Source organism: Chroicocephalus ridibundus, chromosome 8, assembly GCF_963924245.1.
Source record: "Chroicocephalus ridibundus chromosome 8, bChrRid1.1, whole genome shotgun sequence".
NCBI lineage: Eukaryota > Metazoa > Chordata > Aves > Charadriiformes > Laridae > Chroicocephalus > Chroicocephalus ridibundus.
In genome coordinates, this window is record NC_086291.1 from 29,265,481 (window position 1) to 29,286,134 (window position 20,654).

General features: G+C 40.7%; 2 protein-coding genes across 4 annotated transcripts in view; one reads left to right on the forward strand and one right to left on the reverse strand.

The window, feature by feature from the left end:
- Nucleotides 1-1,336: 1,336 nt before the first annotated feature.
- On the forward strand, nucleotides 1,337-17,561 carry PRG4 (proteoglycan 4). Of its 2 annotated transcripts, XM_063342920.1 has the most exons (12): nucleotides 1,337-1,372; nucleotides 1,960-2,058; nucleotides 4,313-4,435; nucleotides 5,420-5,539; nucleotides 7,355-7,474; nucleotides 9,042-12,677; nucleotides 13,748-13,825; nucleotides 13,967-14,106; nucleotides 14,922-15,078; nucleotides 15,873-16,052; nucleotides 16,265-16,390; nucleotides 17,424-17,561. In XM_063342920.1, the coding sequence occupies exons 2-12, from the start codon at nucleotides 1,962-1,964 to the stop codon at nucleotides 17,525-17,527; spliced, it is 4,881 nt and encodes a 1,626-aa protein (XP_063198990.1). In that variant the 5' UTR covers nucleotides 1,337-1,372; nucleotides 1,960-1,961; the 3' UTR covers nucleotides 17,528-17,561. The 2 variants fall into 2 exon arrangements, with proteins under 2 accessions (XP_063198990.1, XP_063198991.1); XM_063342921.1 differs by lacking the exon at nucleotides 4,313-4,435.
- Nucleotides 17,562-17,566: 5 nt separating this feature from the next.
- TPR (translocated promoter region, nuclear basket protein) overlaps nucleotides 17,567-20,654 on the reverse strand; it is a 40,820-nt gene continuing 37,732 nt past the window's right edge. For both annotated transcript variants that reach the window (XM_063342918.1, XM_063342917.1), the window contains exons 49-51: nucleotides 19,372-19,490; nucleotides 18,748-18,846; nucleotides 17,567-17,781 (exon numbers count right to left, since the gene is read on the reverse strand). In XM_063342918.1, coding sequence (XP_063198988.1) covers nucleotides 17,726-17,781; nucleotides 18,748-18,846; nucleotides 19,372-19,490 — 274 coding nt within the window. In that variant the 3' untranslated portion in view covers nucleotides 17,567-17,725. The remainder of the gene's footprint in view (nucleotides 17,782-18,747; nucleotides 18,847-19,371; nucleotides 19,491-20,654) is intronic.

Sequence of the window (20,654 nt, forward strand, 5' to 3'; positions counted from 1 at the left end):
CACAGAGTTTCTTTATCAAGCTTATAGTCCACTAAAGACAGTACTGAAGTTCTTGTTATAAAACATATATTTCCTTCTGTGTATTACCTTGAATAAACTCCATAAAATGTCAGACCCTTGGGTTCTGTTTTCCACGGAGTAACAGCTACATCATAAGCAGGTTGGCAGTGGGCAGAGAACCTTAAATAGCAAAACAGCATGGGAGTGCTCCCACCTAACACTTGTCTAAATAACTCTAGAAATGTTTACAAAGATTATACATGTTCCTAGAGCAATGAAGAAAGCACTCTTTTATTGACTGGAATCAATTAAATTGAAGCACGGCTGTGATATGAAAGCAATTAGAAGTGTCCACAATGCAGAAAGATTGAATGAAACTGCCTTCATTGTGATAATAAAGAAAATACAAAGAAAATCTAAAACTGCACAATCCTTGGACCAAGTGAGGAAAACATTTTAAGCACATGTCTAAACCCACTCATTTTTAGAGGTGCCCTTCCTCATTTGGGATTAATGCACATTATACCATTACTTTTGGATTCAAGTAATATCGTAAAACAGAAGTATGAAAGTTCCCCGGCCTTTAGAATAGTTTCTGAATAACAAAACACCCCCAAACTCTGAGAATCAGGACCATTAAAAGGTTCAACGGAAACCTCCTTTAGCTCTGACAGAGAGTTGCAAATAACCATTTCTAGCACCCTGAATCTGGAACCAATAAACACAACGAACATTGAAACAATTTAAGTCTCTTTCATTCATTTTTCATGTTTTACATATCATATATTTAATACATTTGAGATTTGACTACATTCTTTCATTTCTAGCCAATATGTTGGCAAAATTTCCATTCAGTTCAGGGAAAAGTACTATATATTATTCAGTGCAGAACTGGCAAATTACTTATGACTTCATGAATTATATCTTAAAACTTTTTGGAGAAGATACACCAGCATCAGTAGCAGATGCTACTGCATAATTTTAGGCTACTGTCACCTAAGCTACATTTGACAAGGAAGAAAATCTACTTACTATTTGCCGATAATGATTTTTTATTGCTATGCAATAATATCTAATGCCTTCCAGATGCACTCAGGACAATTTGTTCGTTGCACTCAGTAATCAAAATGTGTTTTGACTAGTAAGTCTGTGTTTAGTTTTTTCTGTAATCGTTTTTCTTAATGGGAGTATTTTCCAGATGTTGTGCTAGTCTAGTCATCTGGGACCGCTTCCAACTCATGTGGAAAGTTTGCTGTCATAAGCTGTCATTGGCGGTTTTGTTTAACAAGCTAATTAGTTAACCCCAGCATAGTTACAAAGCAATATATAAGGCATCTGAAACATCACTGGGAGCAGACGTATTCTTTGTTAGGTAAGTGTAATATCTATCTCTACTCTGAGCATTTTGATCACAGTGCACCTCTTCAAAAGGAAGATGATGAACTGGAACAGAAAAACCAGACAATTTTCCTTTTGAAAGATGATTTACTTTTATCCACATTTCCATTTGATGTGTTTAAACATTAATATTTCAATGATAGATTATGGTTTATAAAATTACGTTGCTTAATGGCTAATATTTTGACAGTATTTTTTTTACTTTACATTTATATTTATCAGTATTATAACCTTAGAAACTGTTGTACTGAAGTGCACCCATGTTAAAAGGCGAAGACTATGACTGTAGTTTTCATGTAACAGAATTCTGAAAAAAATTACTTCCATTATTTGCTAATAATGAATTTTCCTAGTCCTATTTCAAAATTTAATAGCTAATCGACTAATAACCAAGAGAGAATGTATGTCGTAATTCTAAATTAGCAATTTGTCCTTGAATAATTTTAGTATTAATTTTATGTTGTTATTAAACTAGTATTAAAGATATGCACTGCAATGTTGTTAAAATTATGAACTGATAAATTGAATCACACGTAGTGATGTGAGATTATTTCTCTTTAGGGATGATGTCGTACCTGAAAGTAATGATCATATGGAACATACTTTGCATATCCCTGGTGATCCTTTCACTGTCCTTGATTCAAGAAGTGGCTTCTGAAGGTACTGTAACAAAGCTGAAGGGATACTTCATACTAAGAATACCTCAAATGCATCTCCAGAAAAATTCTAAGTTCTAGAACTTTATATTTATTCAGACAGGCGTTATGATTAATTTTTATCATTATTGAATATTTTTATAAATATATTTTGTTACAGTGTGGTCCTCTTTTTTGGAGGAATAACATAAATATCATGCAAAATGCATACAAACCTGCTTCTTTTTCTGTAGACATATCTACAGATCCTTTTGCCCTTGGACTGACATATTTAGCCCAAGTGATTTGCAGTATGATTCAAGGAAGAATCTAAAATTACAATATCCACGTAATTTGGTTAGAAATATTTAAATACAATAGGCTCAGGGAAAGGAATGTCTATACCGTGCTAAGTGCTTTGCCATTAAATGCACTGTTATGACCACCACCTAGGCCAATTTTGGCAATTATTTGTCTAATACTACAGATTTTTATTTACTCTCAAACCTCTGTAATTGATTTCTAACTAAAGTTATGAAGAAACAGAACTTGCAGCCTGCCAAGTCCTGTGCTGTCATAGTTCTCAAGTAGCTATCAAGTTGTTATAGTGATAACATTGTGTGTTACTTGCTGGTAGAAAATAATTTATTACTACTTGATAGTAGAAGATATAACATTTGTATATCTGAGCAGTTCACCAGGGCACAGCAGAAGTCAGATTTTACCTGCAGGGCAGAGCAGTCTGACACTGCACCCTCTGCAGTTGATGGGAGTCTTCTCGCAATTTTCAGCTAAAATCAAGACTCCTGCCAACAGCAACTAGAATCATTTAGGCATTTTTCTTAGAAGTTACCTCATAACTTACAAGTCATAAACTTAAAACAAATAAATTAATGAAAAGGTGTTACTTTTTGGACTTACCTGTATTTTCTTCCCAGAAGGGAAGAAGGGTGCAATATATTGGCCACATATTCATAACAGAGATGCCTACCTTCTCTTTTCAATTCCCCTATTCCATTTATTCCCTAGTCCCACTTCGTTATTTGTAAAGAAGTGGTAACAAACATTATACCTAACTGCTGAAAAATCACAATACATGTAATTATTTGTTATCCCATAGTCTTCCTTCATATATACAAACGTGGAGCGTGTGCTGTTAGAAATTGTCTTTGTTGTCTTGTGTTATACGTTATTTCTTGTTATTTTCTTCTTGTTCCTCAGTGTTTCAGCTGATTATCTTAACTCTGTTTTAGCTTGCTGATTGTTCAGCTTCTTTGTTTGTATTTAGGGGCGCTTCACTTGTGGTCCTGCATGTTTCATTTCCAGAAGAAGCTGTTAGTGTTTTACGTTATTAAAGATTTCACGTAGGAAGGGGAGTTCAGGGTGAATATCTGATCTGGCAGTAGAAGGAACCAAATGGCTGCCAAGCTTGAATGCGTGCAGTTTGAAAGCAGACCTCCCGATGTCTTGCTTATCACCTGTAACCTGCACCATTTATTATTATTAGCATTTTCCAACACTACAGCAGCCTAGCAGTAAAGCCATTGTGGGATGAGCTTTTATGTTACTTGGCTAATAAGTAATCTCCTAATTAACAATCAGGAAGTACATTACAGAAGACTGCAGCACTAGATCCCAACTGTTCCTAACCTCAAAGTTGATACTGAATTCCTCTCTGACCTCAGCGAAAAAGATAATGTAGAGGGCAGACAGATTTTGAAAACTGCAAATAAAAATGCCTCCAGGACCCTGCGTTTATTATGACAGTGCTCACCAGTTTGCAAGCTAAACTGGTTTTATTTGGTCATTATGTAGAACATTACAAAAAATTGAATGAGTCTTTCAGGTGTGGCAGTGCAGGCACACATCTATAACCACACAAAGGGTGAATTAAGATGGAGAATAAGTCTGCAAAACAATAGAGTGCCTGGCTGATATTCTCATTAAGATAATCTGCATGGGCTAGTTTTATGCCAGAACTGGTGTGGCCATATTACTAAACCAGTCCCTCAGGGATTCATTAATCTTCAGGAGAAACAGGATAAGTTAGCCTCTAACCTGAGCGCACTGCTGCCGGTCCTCAGGCTGGCTGAGAGCAATCCTCTGACCCACATGCCTTCAGGAGGGCTCACACTGGGCCCACGGTTTCTGCAATACCAAGTAAAGAAATGGCATTCTGTAGAAAAAAAAAAAAAAAATCTTACCACTTTGCCGTTCAGCGTTTCCTTATGTATCATGTTGGCTTGGCAATGTTTACACCAGTGTTGTGTGATTTTTAGATTTATCAAGCTGTACAGGGAGATGTGGGGAAGGGTATTCTAGAGAGCATGACTGCCACTGTGATTTTAGCTGTCAACACTACATGGAGTGCTGCCCTGACTTCAACAAAGTCTGCACAGTGGGTAAGTTCCCAAACACAGCCAGTTCCTATTGGCAAGACTTCCCCTCCCGTTTGTTCTAACTACCTACCACACCAGTGTCTCTCCTCTGAATGCTTAAATGTCTCCTGTAGTTCACTGCGTCCTTGTTCTCTTCTCATACGTGTATTTTCTCCCCCTCAAAAACTCAGTGATAACCTCTTGCAACCCACTCAGAGAAAATTGTGTATCCACAGGTTATCACCGAGAACAGGATTTTGCTTTTCAGAAGAGCAGAGCAACCTACTGCTTGCTTTCTTCTCCTTAGTGCATTTGTACTACATCTGTTTGTCTGTCACATAAAAAATTGTTAAAAGCAAATTCAGGATTTTACAGGAAGAAATTCTGGGACATTCCAACTCAAATTTAAGAAGTGTGGAGGTTGTAGGGTCTAATCCAAAGTCAGAAGGTGTCCTTCCATGGATAGAAATTGGCTCTGGATCACAGCCACATCCAGAGTTTGATGGGGAAGATGGTTGGTTGAGTATTATTTTATATGCTTTACTTATACACAAAACTGTATAGTGTAAATGAATACAGGTGTTTCAAACTTTTACTGTGAGTTAAAAAAAAAATTCTTACGAATCACCAATGTCTAAAATGCCAGTGATTTAGATAACTGCAGTTTGTTACACTGCACTGTAGTGCTATTAAAATTACAGGTGTAAGATAAGACTTCTTAGATCCAGCAACAGAGATGACTCAGCAACACTCTGAGGTCACATTTTATCTTACTACAAATTCTAAATGGCCTCAGTATACTGCAATGGCAAAGTGCAGTCCTGGCTGTACAGCCTGATCCAAACCCCACAACTACACAAACAAGTTCTGGATCAGACAAGAATAACCACCTGTTTTTATGAAGCTGTTCTTTGCATCAGCTTAAGCAAACGACTTTACCATAGAAAGGTCTCAGAGTTAAATGTGAGCTGGTCAAAAATACTAACTCTCTTATTCTGCCTTATGCAGCACTCTCCTGCAAAGGACGTTGCTTCGAATCCTTTGAAAGAGGAAGAGAGTGTGACTGTGATGCAGACTGTGAAAGATATGGCAAATGTTGCCCAGACTACGCGACACACTGTAAAGAGGGTAAGAAATTTCCTTATTGCTATCAGATCTGGAGGAGCAGTTTCACCTTCATGTAGCTTTAATGACATCAGCTATTAATTTCAAGTGTAGAAAACACCAACAGAATATGTTTAATTTCATCATGTCCTTAAACTTTCTGCCACTCGCGGACCTAAATTTATTTCTGTGAACACACTTCGCACATATGGCTTGGCAGCGGGTTGCTGCATTCACAGACCAGACAACCTCCAAGGCAGCCGATTTTCAAAGCATGCAGTTTAACAAACAGGTTGAGTTATGGATTATCATTTGGTTCACATCACTAACCACTCCCAGTCCCCAAGTGCTGGTATAGTGGCTTGGTTTTGCTACTCTGTTGCATAGTAATTTATACTGAAATAGACTCTGTATTCAGCATTTTTGACTGGATGTCTAGAAGAGGATAAATGTCTTCGAAGTGTCTTGAGATTAATTTGCTGCCTTGGAGGTTATTTAACTCCTCCCTCTTTCTGCTGGAGCTTAACATGCATGAACGCTCACAAAAGATAGTTAGCTTTCACTTGTATTCAGTTCAAATATAATGAAAAGTTAACCACTCCTATCTTAGAGAGCTTCTGCTAGTATTTTAGTTACTTAGCTTTGCTATTAATTTTTGTGGAAAAAAACCCAACAAAACCTCACCAAAAAAATCCCCAAAACACAGCCTACAACCATACTCAGTATTTTGGTGTTTTCGCTATGTGTGAATAACTGAGAAATGTGTTAAACCTTTTGAAAGAATGCAGTAACTTAACGCCATGCAGTGAATTTTGATTTTGCTGTTTCTGCATCTTCTGAACACTTTGTTCTGTACAGTAAAGTAAGTTTACAATGTATATCTAGAGATCATTTTTATCTTTCCTATCCTCCAGTAGCCCTATATCCCCAGAACACACACACACACAGAGTTAAGGGCTGGTTAAACATTTCCCTCCCACCACTACTGACTCCTCTGAAAGCTGATTCTGCTCCAAAAGTGGTTTTATTCAACAATTACAATTTCTCTCTCTTTCTCAATAAATGCTTCAGTATATGGTCTACCACCCAACCTTATTTGCTTTGAGTACTAGCTTGCTATGAAAGTAAATCCTTTGATACCATGGTCATCACCTTATTAGACAAAAATACCACTCCTTTTGTCAAAGGCTTGTTACATATACCTATGGCAGGTACCAACTCCTTTTCGTTGGATCAAAAACATCCTGCAGGTACTCTCAGAAACAACCTTGCATTGTATCTTTGGTCCGTATCTATTTTGTAGCTTCTGTCTCTCTCAAGGAAACAATCGCTTTTAAGATATCTCTCTGAAACAATCACTTATGTGCAGAATTACCCCATCTGAAGAACTACAATACAGCTAAGTCATCAGGGGATTATCAAAGGAAATGCTTGGCTAATATGGTAGCTCTCAGAGGCAGACTATACTGAGTTAGCCCCAACACATCTTGTAGCCAAAAAATAAGCTGGGAAAAAAAAATAGACAAATTTTCAAAACATAGAGTTCCACTCAGCATTCATCTTTTTCCCACCTCAAAATTCATGTTAGCAAACAATGCCGCACCTCAAACTCCCAGGAAAACCATTTATCCCATCTGTGATGAAACACTTTGGGATCCAAAGTGTATTTTTCCTCTTTCCCCTGAATAACACTGGAAAGAATCCTATATAGAGAAAGAAACTTAGATTCGTATGGAAGATTGTCACTGAAATTTTGTAATCACTTTCTTTTTATACAGTTAACACCAAGCACCTATAAAGAAAAACACTCCCATTAACGGATTCTTTTATTTCTTTCAGCACACGCAGAAAAGACAACACCTAAGACTCCTCCACCAAACAAATCAACATCTAAAAGGTCATCCACAAATGAGGAGAAGCAGACAGAGGAAGTAACACAGCCCCATGAAGTTATGGAAGGTAGGAAAGCATATGAATGAAACAGGATGGGTGTTACCTGAAGGAACATTAAAGACCATGTTCCTGCTCTGGAAATAGAAAGCCGATGCGAGACATTACCAGACAGTTACCAAGCTTGGAACCGCTCAGTTTATAAACTAATTACCTCACCTAGACCTCAGGATACTGACTTTGGAGAGTTCATTTAACAGATTTTGGAGTGCAGTGATGTCTCCTGCGTCTCTATTGGATTTTCACACATATCTTCCAAAAATATGTTACATGCCATTGTCAGTTTTGGACCAAGTCCACGGCTGGAACAGGAACGGTGTTATATTTTGGGACAGTGATGAATTGGCAGGACCAGGATGGGAAAGTCTCCTAGCAGGCTTCTGTAGCTTTAATCAAGCCAGGCCTCATGCAGCTTCAGGCAACACATATAGTTTATTTTTTCTGAATGGAAAATATGTTGCTTTCCTGTGTTCTTTTGATATTCTGTTCCAGCATTTTAAGTGATAACTTGGGAGATCAGTTTCAACTTGAAACCTCAAGTGACAAGGCATGAAATGAGACTAGAAATCAATTTTGGCCAATATTTTAATCCTTACATATTTTATTTTAAATGTGGAGTATTTACCTTGCTGCTGTGGCAATTTCCTATTTCAAAAATCAATATAGCAGGTTGAATGAAACAAAATTAAGGAAATTCAGATAACCATTAACAGGATCCCACTTGGCTTACGGTATTTCAGACACATTGGGTGGGAGGAAAACCTATTCTGTAACGCTCTGCTAATACTGCACTTTTTCTAGAATACATTTACACAGGAATTATTTCTCGCACTGCAGTATTGTAAGTTCTTCCAGCCTGCTGGGAGAGACACTGCATTGGTGCTGATAACAGTCATCAGGCTGTGACCATCAACAATAGCTCAGATCTTTTTATATTTTCAGATTTGTTCAAAAGCTGACCAACATGGTCCCAAACCACACGATACTGCACTTGGTTTTTCAGGTCTTCAACAAACAAATGCCGATTCAGCTGTAATGGTAGACAGCAACACAGCAGAAATCATAGGGAAAAAAAAACATAAATCCAAAACACAAAACCTATGTGAAAACAGAACTAAATGGCAAAACTTCAGAGAGAGAACACTTAGAGAGAGATTTAAATGCAGAAGCATTTACTGTTACTTTCTGCTGACTATAGCTATATTAACAATCTGACTCAAGTCAATGTAACTATACATACAAGTACAGAGAGTCTTAAAGCTGTAAACCACAAAGAGAAAAAACATCCAAGATATAAAAAGATACAGTAGGAGATGCAGTCAGGTGTCTGTATTCAGAAAATTTATTTTCCTCCTGTTTCCCTACCTCTCTCATTCAAGTCCAGGTCATAAGGGCAGGCAATGTTATAATTAAGTCCAGGTTACTTTGGCTCTTCTAAATTATTTATGTTTTGACAGTTACATGAGTACATAAACTGGCAACTTATCAATTTTTAGGTTTCCACATCTTCTTTTTTTGGCCAGTTTACATAAATGTTTCAACCACTATAATGCTAATTAAGTGCAATTTTACACAGATTCTCCCACCACCCCCAAACCTGAAGGCACAACCCCTGCTGCCACAGAGGCACCAACGACCAGGACAGATTCTCCCACTATCGCTAAGGTTGAAGAAACAACCCCTGAGGTCACAGAGGAACCAGTGACAGAAACAGACTATCCCACAACCGCCGAAGCAGAAGAGCCAACCCCTGAGGCCACAGAGGCACCAACAACCAAGCCAGACTCTCCCACAACCCCAAAAGCTGAAGACACAACCCCTGAGGCCACAGAGGAACCGATGACTGAGGCAGATTCTCCCACCAACCCCCCAGAAGAAGAAGAGGAAACTGCAGTGCCCACAGAGGCACCAACGACCATGGCTGACTCTCCCACCACCCCCAAACCTGAAGAGACAACCCCAGAGGCCACAGAGGCACCAACAACCAAAGCAGACTCTCCCACCACCCCCAAACCTGAAGACACAACCCCTGAGGCCACAGAGGCACCAACAATCAAGCCAGACTCTCCTACGACCCCAAAAGCTGAAGATACAACCCCTGAGGCCACAGAGGAACCGATGACTGAGGCAGATTCTCCCACCAACCCCACAGAAGAAGAGAAAACTGCAGTGCCCACAGAGGCACCAACGACCATGGCTGACTCTCCCACCACCCCCAAACCTGAAGAGACAACCCCAGAGGCCACAGAGGCACCAACAACCAAAGCAGACTCTCCCACCACCCCCAAACCTGAAGACACAACCCCTGAGGCCACAGAGGCACCAACGACTGAAGCAGATTCTCCCACCACTCCCAAAGCTGAAGAGACAACCCCAGAGGTACCAATGACTGAAGCAGAATCTCCCACCACCACAAAACCTGAAGACACACCCCCCGAGGCCACAGAGGCACCAACAACCGAGGCAGACTCTCCCACGACACCAAAAGCTGAAGACACAACCCCTGAGGCCACAGAGGAACCAACAACCAAGGCAGACTCCCCTACCACCCCCAAACCTGAAGACACAACCCCTGAGGCCACAGAGGCACCAACGACTGAAGCAGACTCTCCCACCACCCCCAAAGCTGAAGAGACAACCCCAGAGGCACCAACAACTGAAGCAGACTCTCCCACCACAAAAGCTGAAGATACAACGCCAGAGGCCACAGAGGCACCAATGACTGAAGCAGACTCTCCCACCACCCCCAAAGCTGAAGAGACAACCCCAGAGGCACCAACGACCAAGGCTGACTCCCCCATCACCCCCAAAGCTGAAGAGACAACCCCAGAGGCACCAACAACTGAAGCAGACTCTCCCACCACCACAAAAGCTGAAGATACAACGCCAGAGACCACAGAGGCACCAACGACTGAAGCAGATTCTCCCACCACCCCCAAAGCTGAAGAGACAACCCCAGAGGCACCAACAACTGAAGCAGACTCTCCCACCACCACAAAAGCTGAAGACACAACACCCGAGGCCACAGAGGCACCAACGACCAAGGCCAACTCCCCCACCACCCCAAAACCTGAAGAGACAACCCCAGAGGCACCAACGACTGCAGCAGATTCTCCTACCACACCAAAACCTGAAGAGACAACCCCAGAGGCACCAACGACTGAAGCAGAATCTCCCACCACCCCCAAACCTGAAGAGACAACTCCAGAGGCACTAACGACCAAGGCCAACTCTCCCACCACCCCCAAACCTGAAGACACAACCCCTGAGGCCACAGAGGCACCAACGACCAAAGCAGACTCTCCCGCCACCCCCAAACCTGAGGACACAACCCCAGAGGCACCAACGACCAAGGCTGACTCCCCCACCACCCCCAAACCTGAAGACGCAACCCCAGAGGCACCAACGACCAAGGCTGACTCCCCCACCACCCCCAAAGCTGAAGACACAACCCCAGAGGCACCAACAACTGAAGCAGATTCTCCTACTACCCCCAAAGCTGAAGAGACAACCCCAGAGGCACCAACGACTGAAGCAGAATCTCTCACCACCCCCAAACCTGAAGACACAACCCCTGAGGCCACAGAGGCACCAACGACCAAGGCTGATTCTCCCACCATCCCCAAAGCTGAAGAGACAACCCCAGAGGCACCAACAACCAAAGCTGATTCTCCCACCACCGCCAAAGCTGAAGAGACAACCCCAGAGGCACCAACAACCAAGGCTGACTCCCCCACCACCCCCAAAGCTGAAGAGACAACCCCAGAGGCACCAACAACCAAAGCTGATTCTCCCACCACCCCCAAAGCTGAAGAGACAACCCCAGAGGCACCAACAACCAAAGCTGATTCTCCCACCACCCCCAAAGCTGAAGAGACAACCCCAGAGGCACCAACAACCAAGGCGGACTCTCCCACCACCCTTAAAGCAGAGGAGGCAGACGCAGACTCTCCCGCCACCCCTGAAGTCAAGGAGACTACCGCTGTAGCCACTGAGGCTGACACCATTGCCACACAGAAAACAACACCCATTGTACTCACTACCATCGCTGGATTAGTAACAACTGCTAAAGAAGACACAACCACTCAAAGCAGTGGGGCAGTCACAACTGAAGCAGACACAGCTGTTTCACAAACAACAGCAGAAAAGAAAATTACAACTCCTACAGCCAAAGTAGCAACCAGCACAACTGCAAAAGACACAGCTACAGCAGCACAAAGGACAGTAGTCACTGCAGCTAGTGCTACTGAGATTGTAACAGTAACTGACAAAAATGACAAAACAACAGCTAAAACTGTTACTACTCCTATAACCGAAGAGCCGACCACTAAAATAGAGACAACCACGGTGAACAAAGAGATAACAAAACCCAAGAAAGACAAAACTACTGTGCTTAAAGACATTTTAACAAGTTGGAAAGACACAATTACTGTAACTACAGTGATAACAGCCAAACCAGATGACTCTCCTAAAGGTAAGGATGATACTCCAAATACAACTCCTACTGCCAAGCCAGCTGTCACTACAGCAGCTGAATCAGAAACAATGTCTGTGGACAAAACTACTGCAACCACAGCTGCAGAAAACCAAGCAACCTCAGCTAAACAAGACAAGACTCCCATACCAAAAGAGACTTTAACAGCTAAAAAAGAAGAAAGCCCTGTGGGAACAGCAACTGTAACAACAGCAGCTACAACTCCCATGCCCAAGCCTACTGTGTTGACAGCAACTGCCAAAACAGATTCAACTCCTAAACCCAAGGAGATTGTGACAACAACTAAAAAAGACACAACTACAGAAAGTAAGCAGCCTGTAACAGCTGCAGCTAAAGAGACCTCAGTTCCTACTTGTGGTGTTGTAGAGACAGTAACAGGTGGTAAAACAGAGGTAACGACCATCAAAGAAACTAGCCTCACACCTGAAAAAGAAATGGAAGATGCTACTGAGAAGGTCCCTAATATTGACAAGGGAGAGGAAACTACAGTTACCAAAGAAACTGCTACAAGAGAGAAAAAAGACACAATAGAAGAGATGTTTATTGTTACTAAAGGGACAGACAAGCCAACTGTACATTTCCAGGAAGTTACTGACACGAGAGATGAGCCTCATCCATCCGAGCCTGAAACTCTGCCAGCAAAAGAAGAGCCTGAGATAATCAACAAGCCTTTAATACACACTGCGGACCTGCCAATTTTAACTGGAGAAACACAAGGTAATTGCATTCCAGTAGGTACAAAAGCACCAGTAACTCCGCCAGAGAGCACAACAAAACACGTGAGTAAAGGACATGCAAGACCTTTCTACCTGGTGCCAGAAAAACGTGGCACTCCTGTCCTGGTGGTCAGCTATGACCTGAATACTGGTACCTCAGTTTTCAGTTATGCTGTTATGGAAATTCTCCATGTAGTTTAGAGTGTGATCCCATTTCAGTAATTGTTTCAGATGAAAAATGTTTGCTGTAAGTACAGTGAAAGATGCAAACACAAAAAATCAAGGACAAAGAAGATACATTCCTAAGTCCCATGAAACCATTGCTAGGGGGTCAGGCTGAATATTCACCATTACTCATAGTATCTAACCTGTCATTTTGTAGTCACATACAAAAAAGATGCCTTGCCTGTCACATAAGACAGGCAAGAAGTCTTTTCCTCGTATTCTTTTTCCTCTGTGCTTTTTGCCACATCATTTTTCACGTCCTCACAGTTTATTTTAATCAGGTATATAGCCCCTAGGTTCTTGGGCAATTTTTCAATCATATATTGACACATATTTTGAAAAAAAAAAATTTTTTTTTTGATAAAAAATAAGTCAGTTTTGGTCCAAAACAGATTTATCCTTCCTTTATATTTAACTGAAAGTAAACACAGGAGGGGAACCCACTAGAGCAACTTGGAGAAACATCAAGTAAACATCCTGGAGCATGAAGGAATTAAATGAGGAACATAGCATACGATACATTTATAGGCCTTTTTCTGAATAACAGGTACTCAAGTAAGCAGTCAGTTGTAATATCCATACCTAGTCTGGTAGACTGCTAGTCTGACAGTCCCGGGACCAGAACATGAGAGACAAACTTTCCAAAAACCTCTCTCAAATGAGTAATTAAACCCTTTGCACGACAAGTGTCAGGCAGAGAGGCCTGAGGGAGAGGCGAGGCCTGAGGGAGCGCGAGCCCCGAGCACGGCCCAACACAAGCGATGCCGTTGAACGGCCGCGGCGGTGGGCAGGGGAGATAACGCACTTTCTGGGGAATGTTAAACCCGAATCACTGCTGTTTTGCAGCCGACAAGGACCTGTGCAGCGGCAAGCCGGCGGACGGCATGGTGGCCCTGCAGAACGGCACCCTGGCCGTCTTCCGAGGTAGGCCGGCCCCAGCCCCCCCGCTTCCCCCACCGCCCTCACCTGCCCGGCCGTTTCTAGGGCCGTTCTCCCTGCCCCTGTGTGTCCGTCGGTCCGTCTGTGGGTCCGCGCGTGTCCCACCGCCTCTCCTCCGCCCCACAGGTCACTACTACTGGCTGCTGAACGGCAGGAGCCCGCCGACCACCAACCCCCGCCGGATCAGCGACGGCTGGGGCATCCCATCCCCCATCGACTCCGTCTTCTCCAGGTGCAACTGCGACGGCAAGACCTTCTTCATCAAGGTGGGGGAGCCCGCCCTGTGGGGCGGGTCAGCTTAAAGAAAGGGACAGGTTTCGAAACGCAGCCCTTCAGCGTCGCTTACAGAAGGGGGGCCTTGTGTTGCTCTGGGGCCGCGTTGCTCATTTTATAGAAGAAATGGTATTTTTAAACAGCGCAGTGGGTTTGAAGCTTTGTCTCTTCCCCAGCACCGCCTCCCCTTCCCCCCCTCCCCCCCCCCGGCCCTTGAGATGAGATTTCTCAGGAAAAACCTCAATTCAATGTTTCCCCCCCCCAACTCCCGTGATTAGCTGGGAGACAGAACATTGATGGAGTTATTTACAGATCAGCCACACTGCAAAAAACCCCAGCTCTTTAAAATACAGCTATTTTAGCACATCTCTCCCTTGCCCAAGCATGGCCTACGTTTGTTCCTAATACATGTCCATTCCTGAAAGACAATGATAGTGAAGCATGAACACCTCATTAAAGACATTATACAGTTATTTACCAATTGGTCATTCAGTCCTGGAATTCAAGCAGTTTTTCCTACCCGTGAAAACATCAAGATTTCGCAAGGCCTTGTTCAGTAACCACTCTCACAGTTCATTTCTAAGATAATCGATCTGTATTCAAAAGCAGTGTTAAAAGACTGCAGAAGGTATTTTATGAAGTTGTAGGGTTTTTTTCTTGGTTTTACTGGACGTAGGAGGAGTGCTTCCAGTCAGTTTTGCCATTTATTTATCAAAATGCTAGTGTTACAAGTATTTTTCGGGTCTGCGTTGCAGCTGAATTACCAAGAATGAATTTTCTCTAAAGCTTATCTTCCGTAAATCATTAGGGTCCCCTCTACTGGCGCTTCACTAACGGTGTTATGGATAAAGGCTATCCCAAACCTCTTGCGAATGGATTTGCAGGCCTAAGTGGGAAAATAGTCGCAACCCTCCCTGTGGCAAGATACAACAGCAGACCAGAATCTGTTTATTTTATCAAAAAAGGTATGTCTCATATTTCAAAAGTTGACAGGTGATCAAAAGGTGCTTGAATTGCCTCACTCGGGAATAAAACACAGTTTCTCTTGACTGGAAGACATACTTCTTTCAAAACCAGAAACATATATGATGTCAGTGTGCTAGGTGCTCAAAAAATAGCCTGAAGCTTAAAAAAATTTGTATTAGTACTTACAGGTCTTTAAGTGCATTTTTAAAATAGGGCTGTAAGGGACAGAATCCAGCATTGTAGCGTATTAAAGTAAGTTTTATCTGGTGGTAAAACTATTTTAGTCTCAAGTTAATTAGAGAAATGAAGGCTTTAATCTTATTAGTTCATAACTATGTATGGAAACCTCTCTCCATATTTCTTATTTTGTATTTTAAATTAATTTCCTTATCTTATATGAATGATGTGCTGCCAACATAAGAATTGCTATCTGAATTTAAAAAGCAGAGGTTAACAAAATGCAAATCCTTTTCTGGACTCTGGCTCTCTTTCTCATGCAGCCTAAAATGATGGTCTCACCCTCTGCTTGATAAACAGGAATAGTGGGAGCAAAAGCGGTTCCCCTGGAATTGCACTTACTACAATAACTGTGATGAGACTGCAGGAGGTCTGCTCACTACATCTAGAAGCACACGTTGGATTTAGAGAGCAAGGCTTTTTTTTTTTTTAATCTCAAAACATAGGATCGGATATGAAAAGCTGAAGGCTGCCAGAGTTGTAGATGTATTAAAGACTTCCTGTGTGTAATATGGATATATTTTTTTTAACCAAATGAAACAAATGCCTGTTTTAGATGGCAACATGCAACAGTATGTGTACAGACAAGAACCAGCCAAGAAGTGTCAGAGAAGAACCCATGTTACCATAAAATACCCAGCTTTTGTCCCAAGACTTGTAATAAGGAGACGCTTCCAACGAGCAGCAAGAATGCCAACCGTTATTCAGAGTGTCAGAATCAACCCATATCCATCTGGTAACTTATGTTTATTAAGTTTCTTTTATACAACCATTTTAACCTTAGTAGTTTCTGAAACACAACATTCTGTTCCATTTTCTTTTTAAATATAGTACTTTTAAAAAATTTTAATCCAATAGATCTGGCTTGCTGTAGATTACACAAGCAAACGATAGCTTACAGCAAACACACCATGACACCTCCTAACTTCAGCTTTCTTTCGCTTGCAGGAGTTTTGCGTAAGGAAATCAAAATGACTACCTACTGGAGAGGGCTCCCCAAAGTAATTCATTCAACTATATCACTACCCAACCACAATAAGCCCGACGGCTACGATTATTATGCCTTCTCTTACAGTAAGTTCAAGCTAATGCAAGTTACTGTATAGCTCAACAGACTAAGGGATGGAGAAAGAAAGAAGCCCGTGTACTCAGAGTTTTCCAAAGCGTGAGGTTACCACTTCTGATTCTGCAAGACTAATTTTAAGCACTACCAAAAAGTCCTGAGAATTAAAATGTTGCCTGCAATCGAGAGATGTTTCTATTAAAAAGAAATCAAGTTACAGGACAACTAGCAGCAATTAGGTACAATGATTCAAGCTAGCCAGCTGTGGAATACATTGCCGTTAAGAGTTCAGGCTTGTAAAGTGACAAAAAACCTGACGCTTAAACGCAGAATTACATTAATGACAGACTGAAGTCTTTGGACCACTGCCCATTGATCGTTTTTTCACCAGCTTCCATAGAACTATGTTTCTGACAAAACAATACAAAAAAAGGGAGGAACAAGAATCATTTTGGTTCACAGGAAAAAATTACTTATGATGGCAGATTAGGTAGATCCTTTCCCTCTAGCCAGGATCATGCAAAAAAGCACTCCTCAGAATTTTCTGGAGTATTCAGAAGAAAAAGCTCTAAGAACTAGTATCCTGTATTGGGTTACAGCTAAAGTCAGTCTCTGCCAGTATGATCTAATTCCTAACCTTAACATAGGCTAATTCACACTCGGGGACTGGAGAGTTCCCACTTTTGTAGTCAATGCAGGATTGGTTTGTTTCTAGTTTGTTTCATTTCCAAATTCTTAAAACTATTTCTGTGTTCTAGCAGTAGAAGAGTATTCTTCCCTACTCCCTGTTCTTGGGGCAGTTTTAATTATTAGCAGTACTATAAAACTTAGCTAAACATAAAGAAGGGGACATCTAAAAGATAAAGCTGGGGACAAAACTTCGTTGTTATAGCCCCTCAACTGCATATGTATGCATTCGGTGCAGAATGAAAAAATCTGTTATTTATGCTTAAATGAAATTAAAAGGAAGTCTTTAACTTCAAGATTCTTTCCACGTACTAAATGTAGTTTCTGGAATTTAATTCTGACATATCTTCATTTCAGATCGGTACTACAGTTTGGATGTTGGCAAAAGAATAGCAAGACCTGTTACTGCTCTCACAGGAAAGACTGTATCCAAAGACTGGTACAACTGTCCTAGCAAGTGATGCACAGCAGAGGATTTTAAAAAAAAGATGCCATTTGAATGTTGACATTTTGTCTAATTTTATTAATAAGGACATTGAAATGTGTGCACACAAATCTAAGTATAAAATGCTGCTTTAAGCTCTGGCTTCATTACACTAAAGCAACCACAGGCAAACTGGCACTTTTGTATACACAGCTGTAATTACTTTACAGATCATTTAACTAATGTTTCCTCTGTTCAGGCCTCCTCTGCCTCCCATTGCATGAGTTACACCTGTGTTGGGAGAGAAAACAAATGCATTAATAGAAATCCTTTTCACCCTTTTAGTCAACCATTGGTACATGTGATACTTCATCCTTCTGTAAGGAATCGCTACTGCAGTGATAAACTGCATTCTGATAAAATCCAAGCTTCCCCTCCCTCCCCTACAGCCTGGTGATACGGATACACTACGCTTTTGTCATTTAAAAGAATGTTGTTGACTTGTGCCAAAAGCATTCTTACCATATTTGAAATCAGCTAGTCCCTCCCTTTGGTTATTAAAGAAATGGTGATAGACTCGAAAGAAAATCTATCCTAGGTCTACCTCCTCGCTTCTTTTTTTTCCTTTAAAATGCCAGATGCCTGTATTTCAATGCTAGTATCAAATCTTCTACAATGTTAAAATAATGCCAAACTGAATACAATTCATCTAAGGATTCTTCTTAATATAGAAGTTGCAAACAATAATTTATTGTCATGGTTTAACTCTATATTGCATTACAAATATCTGTAATACTTCCATAAACCTTTTTTGTTGGTGTTTTTTTTTTTTTTTTAAATCAGTGTAAGACATAGTGAGATAACAACTGGAATCCCTATGTGCCATACAGGAAACTGATATGAAATGTTAAAACCAAAGATTTCTGAACTTATGTGCTAACATTATTTTTTTAGATCTTCTTAAAACTTTGCTTAGTTTAGGATCTACTGTACTTTACACTCTCTCCACTGCTAAGAACGAAGTGCCACATAAGAAAGTTTGCCTAACTAAAAAGCGGCTCAAACTAACATACTAAAACAAAACTACAGAGCTCTTAGGGTAATATACTGAAAGATAGGTCAGGGATGCTGTATTATTTAATGTCTCCCAAGCAAAGACAGGCTTATAAAGTAGTAATTCATACATGGTCCCCACAGGAAGAAAGTACTAAAAACATGTTTTAAAGAGTCTGACTTTGGGCACCCATGAACACTTACCCCTTTGTCTGTTGAACTGACGACCACGAACACCAGTTCTTAATGTCGGCGGCTGAAGCCTGACACGTCGAAATGGCTTAGGCTGATTACTGCTTGTGTCTGTGAATAAGTCGAAATGCAGGAAAGAACGTCTGTGTCTAGTACAGTTTCTCAGTGTTAACATTTACACGATTTGATACGTGTTATGCTCTTGAATTTACTTTAAAATTATGAAGGTGCACCCTTATTTCACTGACATCTCTGATATAAATAAAAGCCTCAAAACAAGTAAGTTTGGGACTTTTTTCATTACCTATGCTAAGTGGTAAACTGGTAACTCAACAGTGATTTACTTACTGTTCTCTGATGATTTAATTGAATGAAAAAGTATTTTTAAATCTGACATCACACATAACAGTGGACAAAATCACCTGAGTATCAGTAACTTCTGCTCCTTGAAGCATTATTCTTGTGGTCCAAGAAAAAATTGATGCCTATAGTCTTAAAAACAAAATGTGACCTTGCTCTAAGAGTTCTGTCCTATTTTGCGTATCTTGGCTATCAGCAGTGCATGATGCTGGTCCAAAATGTTCCCACATGTAATGAAACAGTACAAAACAACCGTTTCCAGCAATTAACCCGTACCTGCAGATGAACTAGAAGGAGGATCTTGACTAGTCGAAGGAAGATCTGACTCATCAGATGCTTGAACAGATTCTTCTTCTTGTTGGCTATCAATTTCTAGGCCTGCTTCTGAAGTAATTCTAGAAAAGGAGGAGGGGGAGGAAAGACATATATGTATTTTCACATAGTGTCAAAAAGCTCAGGAAAAAAAGCATCATCTTGGAGCAGAAAGATTCCTATGCAAAATTTCCCTGGAAATTTTCACAGGTTTTATTCTGTTTTGTTGTTTCCCACCTGCCCCAATCATGAGAGATTTATCTGGCTTTTAGAAAAATAACAATGTAATTTCCTTGATATGCAGCCCAACTGTAGATGCATAGCTGACATATTAATTGTCTTTCAGAAGTGGTCATAGAAGCTATTTGATAATGATAACTAAAAAAACCTAATGTGACAGTGGTGTGTCTGTTTAGGCAGGAGAAGAATGAAGGGGAGAGATCACCACTGACCAGTTATGCCTAAAGATTGCTTGGTGCAATACCTAAGTTATTTGGACTCTATCTTCAGAAGAAAAAATACAAAAAGCATTACAGGGCTGGAAAAAAAAATTTAAACATTGGATGTAGTTTAAATGCAGCTCACTTTTTGATATACATTTTATTTACTTTGATTAGTACATAAAAACTGTTAGAAGATGATAACTAAAACTCATAAATTAGGCAAACCATCTGTTTTCTACTAGCAACAGATCGACTCACTCTCCTATCAAGCTAAAAGTCTATTCTGAACTACAGATTGTTCTGTGAACCATTTAGTTCCTCTACGGAGATACTTCTAATCACTAGAGATCAGATGATTTTGTAAGAAACAAATTTGAGACCTTAACATTAGAAAACCCATCCTCTGCTCTATCTACTCGTAGGCAGGCTACTGCAATCCAAGTTGGTGCTGCATCAAGAAAACTGTGTGGCTTATTTAACTCGCAGCAATAACATTTAAATTTTTTATGAGCAAACCTCCTACCTCCTGCAATCAGTAGATAAAAGTTTAGGTAAATTGTGAACTAAACATCTTTTATTATTATGCAACCAATAAAAATCAAAAGTAAAAGACAGCATAAGATGATAACATATCCCCTTTTGGATTTCTAATGTATTTAGTCGTAATAAAAGCAATTATTATAAATATTAAAAGTTGCACTTGCAAAGTGTAAGACAAAATCATTTGTCCATCAAATTCTTAAGAAGTGGTTATCCCCCTCTCTTGTGCTACATCTTTTCATACTTTGGCATTGCCTTTACTGG

Bases quoted from the DNA above. Each gene is read 5' to 3' on its own strand.
- PRG4 (XM_063342920.1), top strand. From the start codon at position 1,962: ATGATGTCGTACCTGAAAGTAATGATCATATGGAACATACTTTGCATA. The intron at 7,475-9,041 runs GTAGGAAAGCAT...AATTTTACACAG, and splicing joins GCCCCATGAAGTTATGGAAG to ATTCTCCCACCACCCCCAAA. The intron at 15,079-15,872 runs GTATGTCTCATA...TGCCTGTTTTAG, and splicing joins TGTTTATTTTATCAAAAAAG to ATGGCAACATGCAACAGTAT.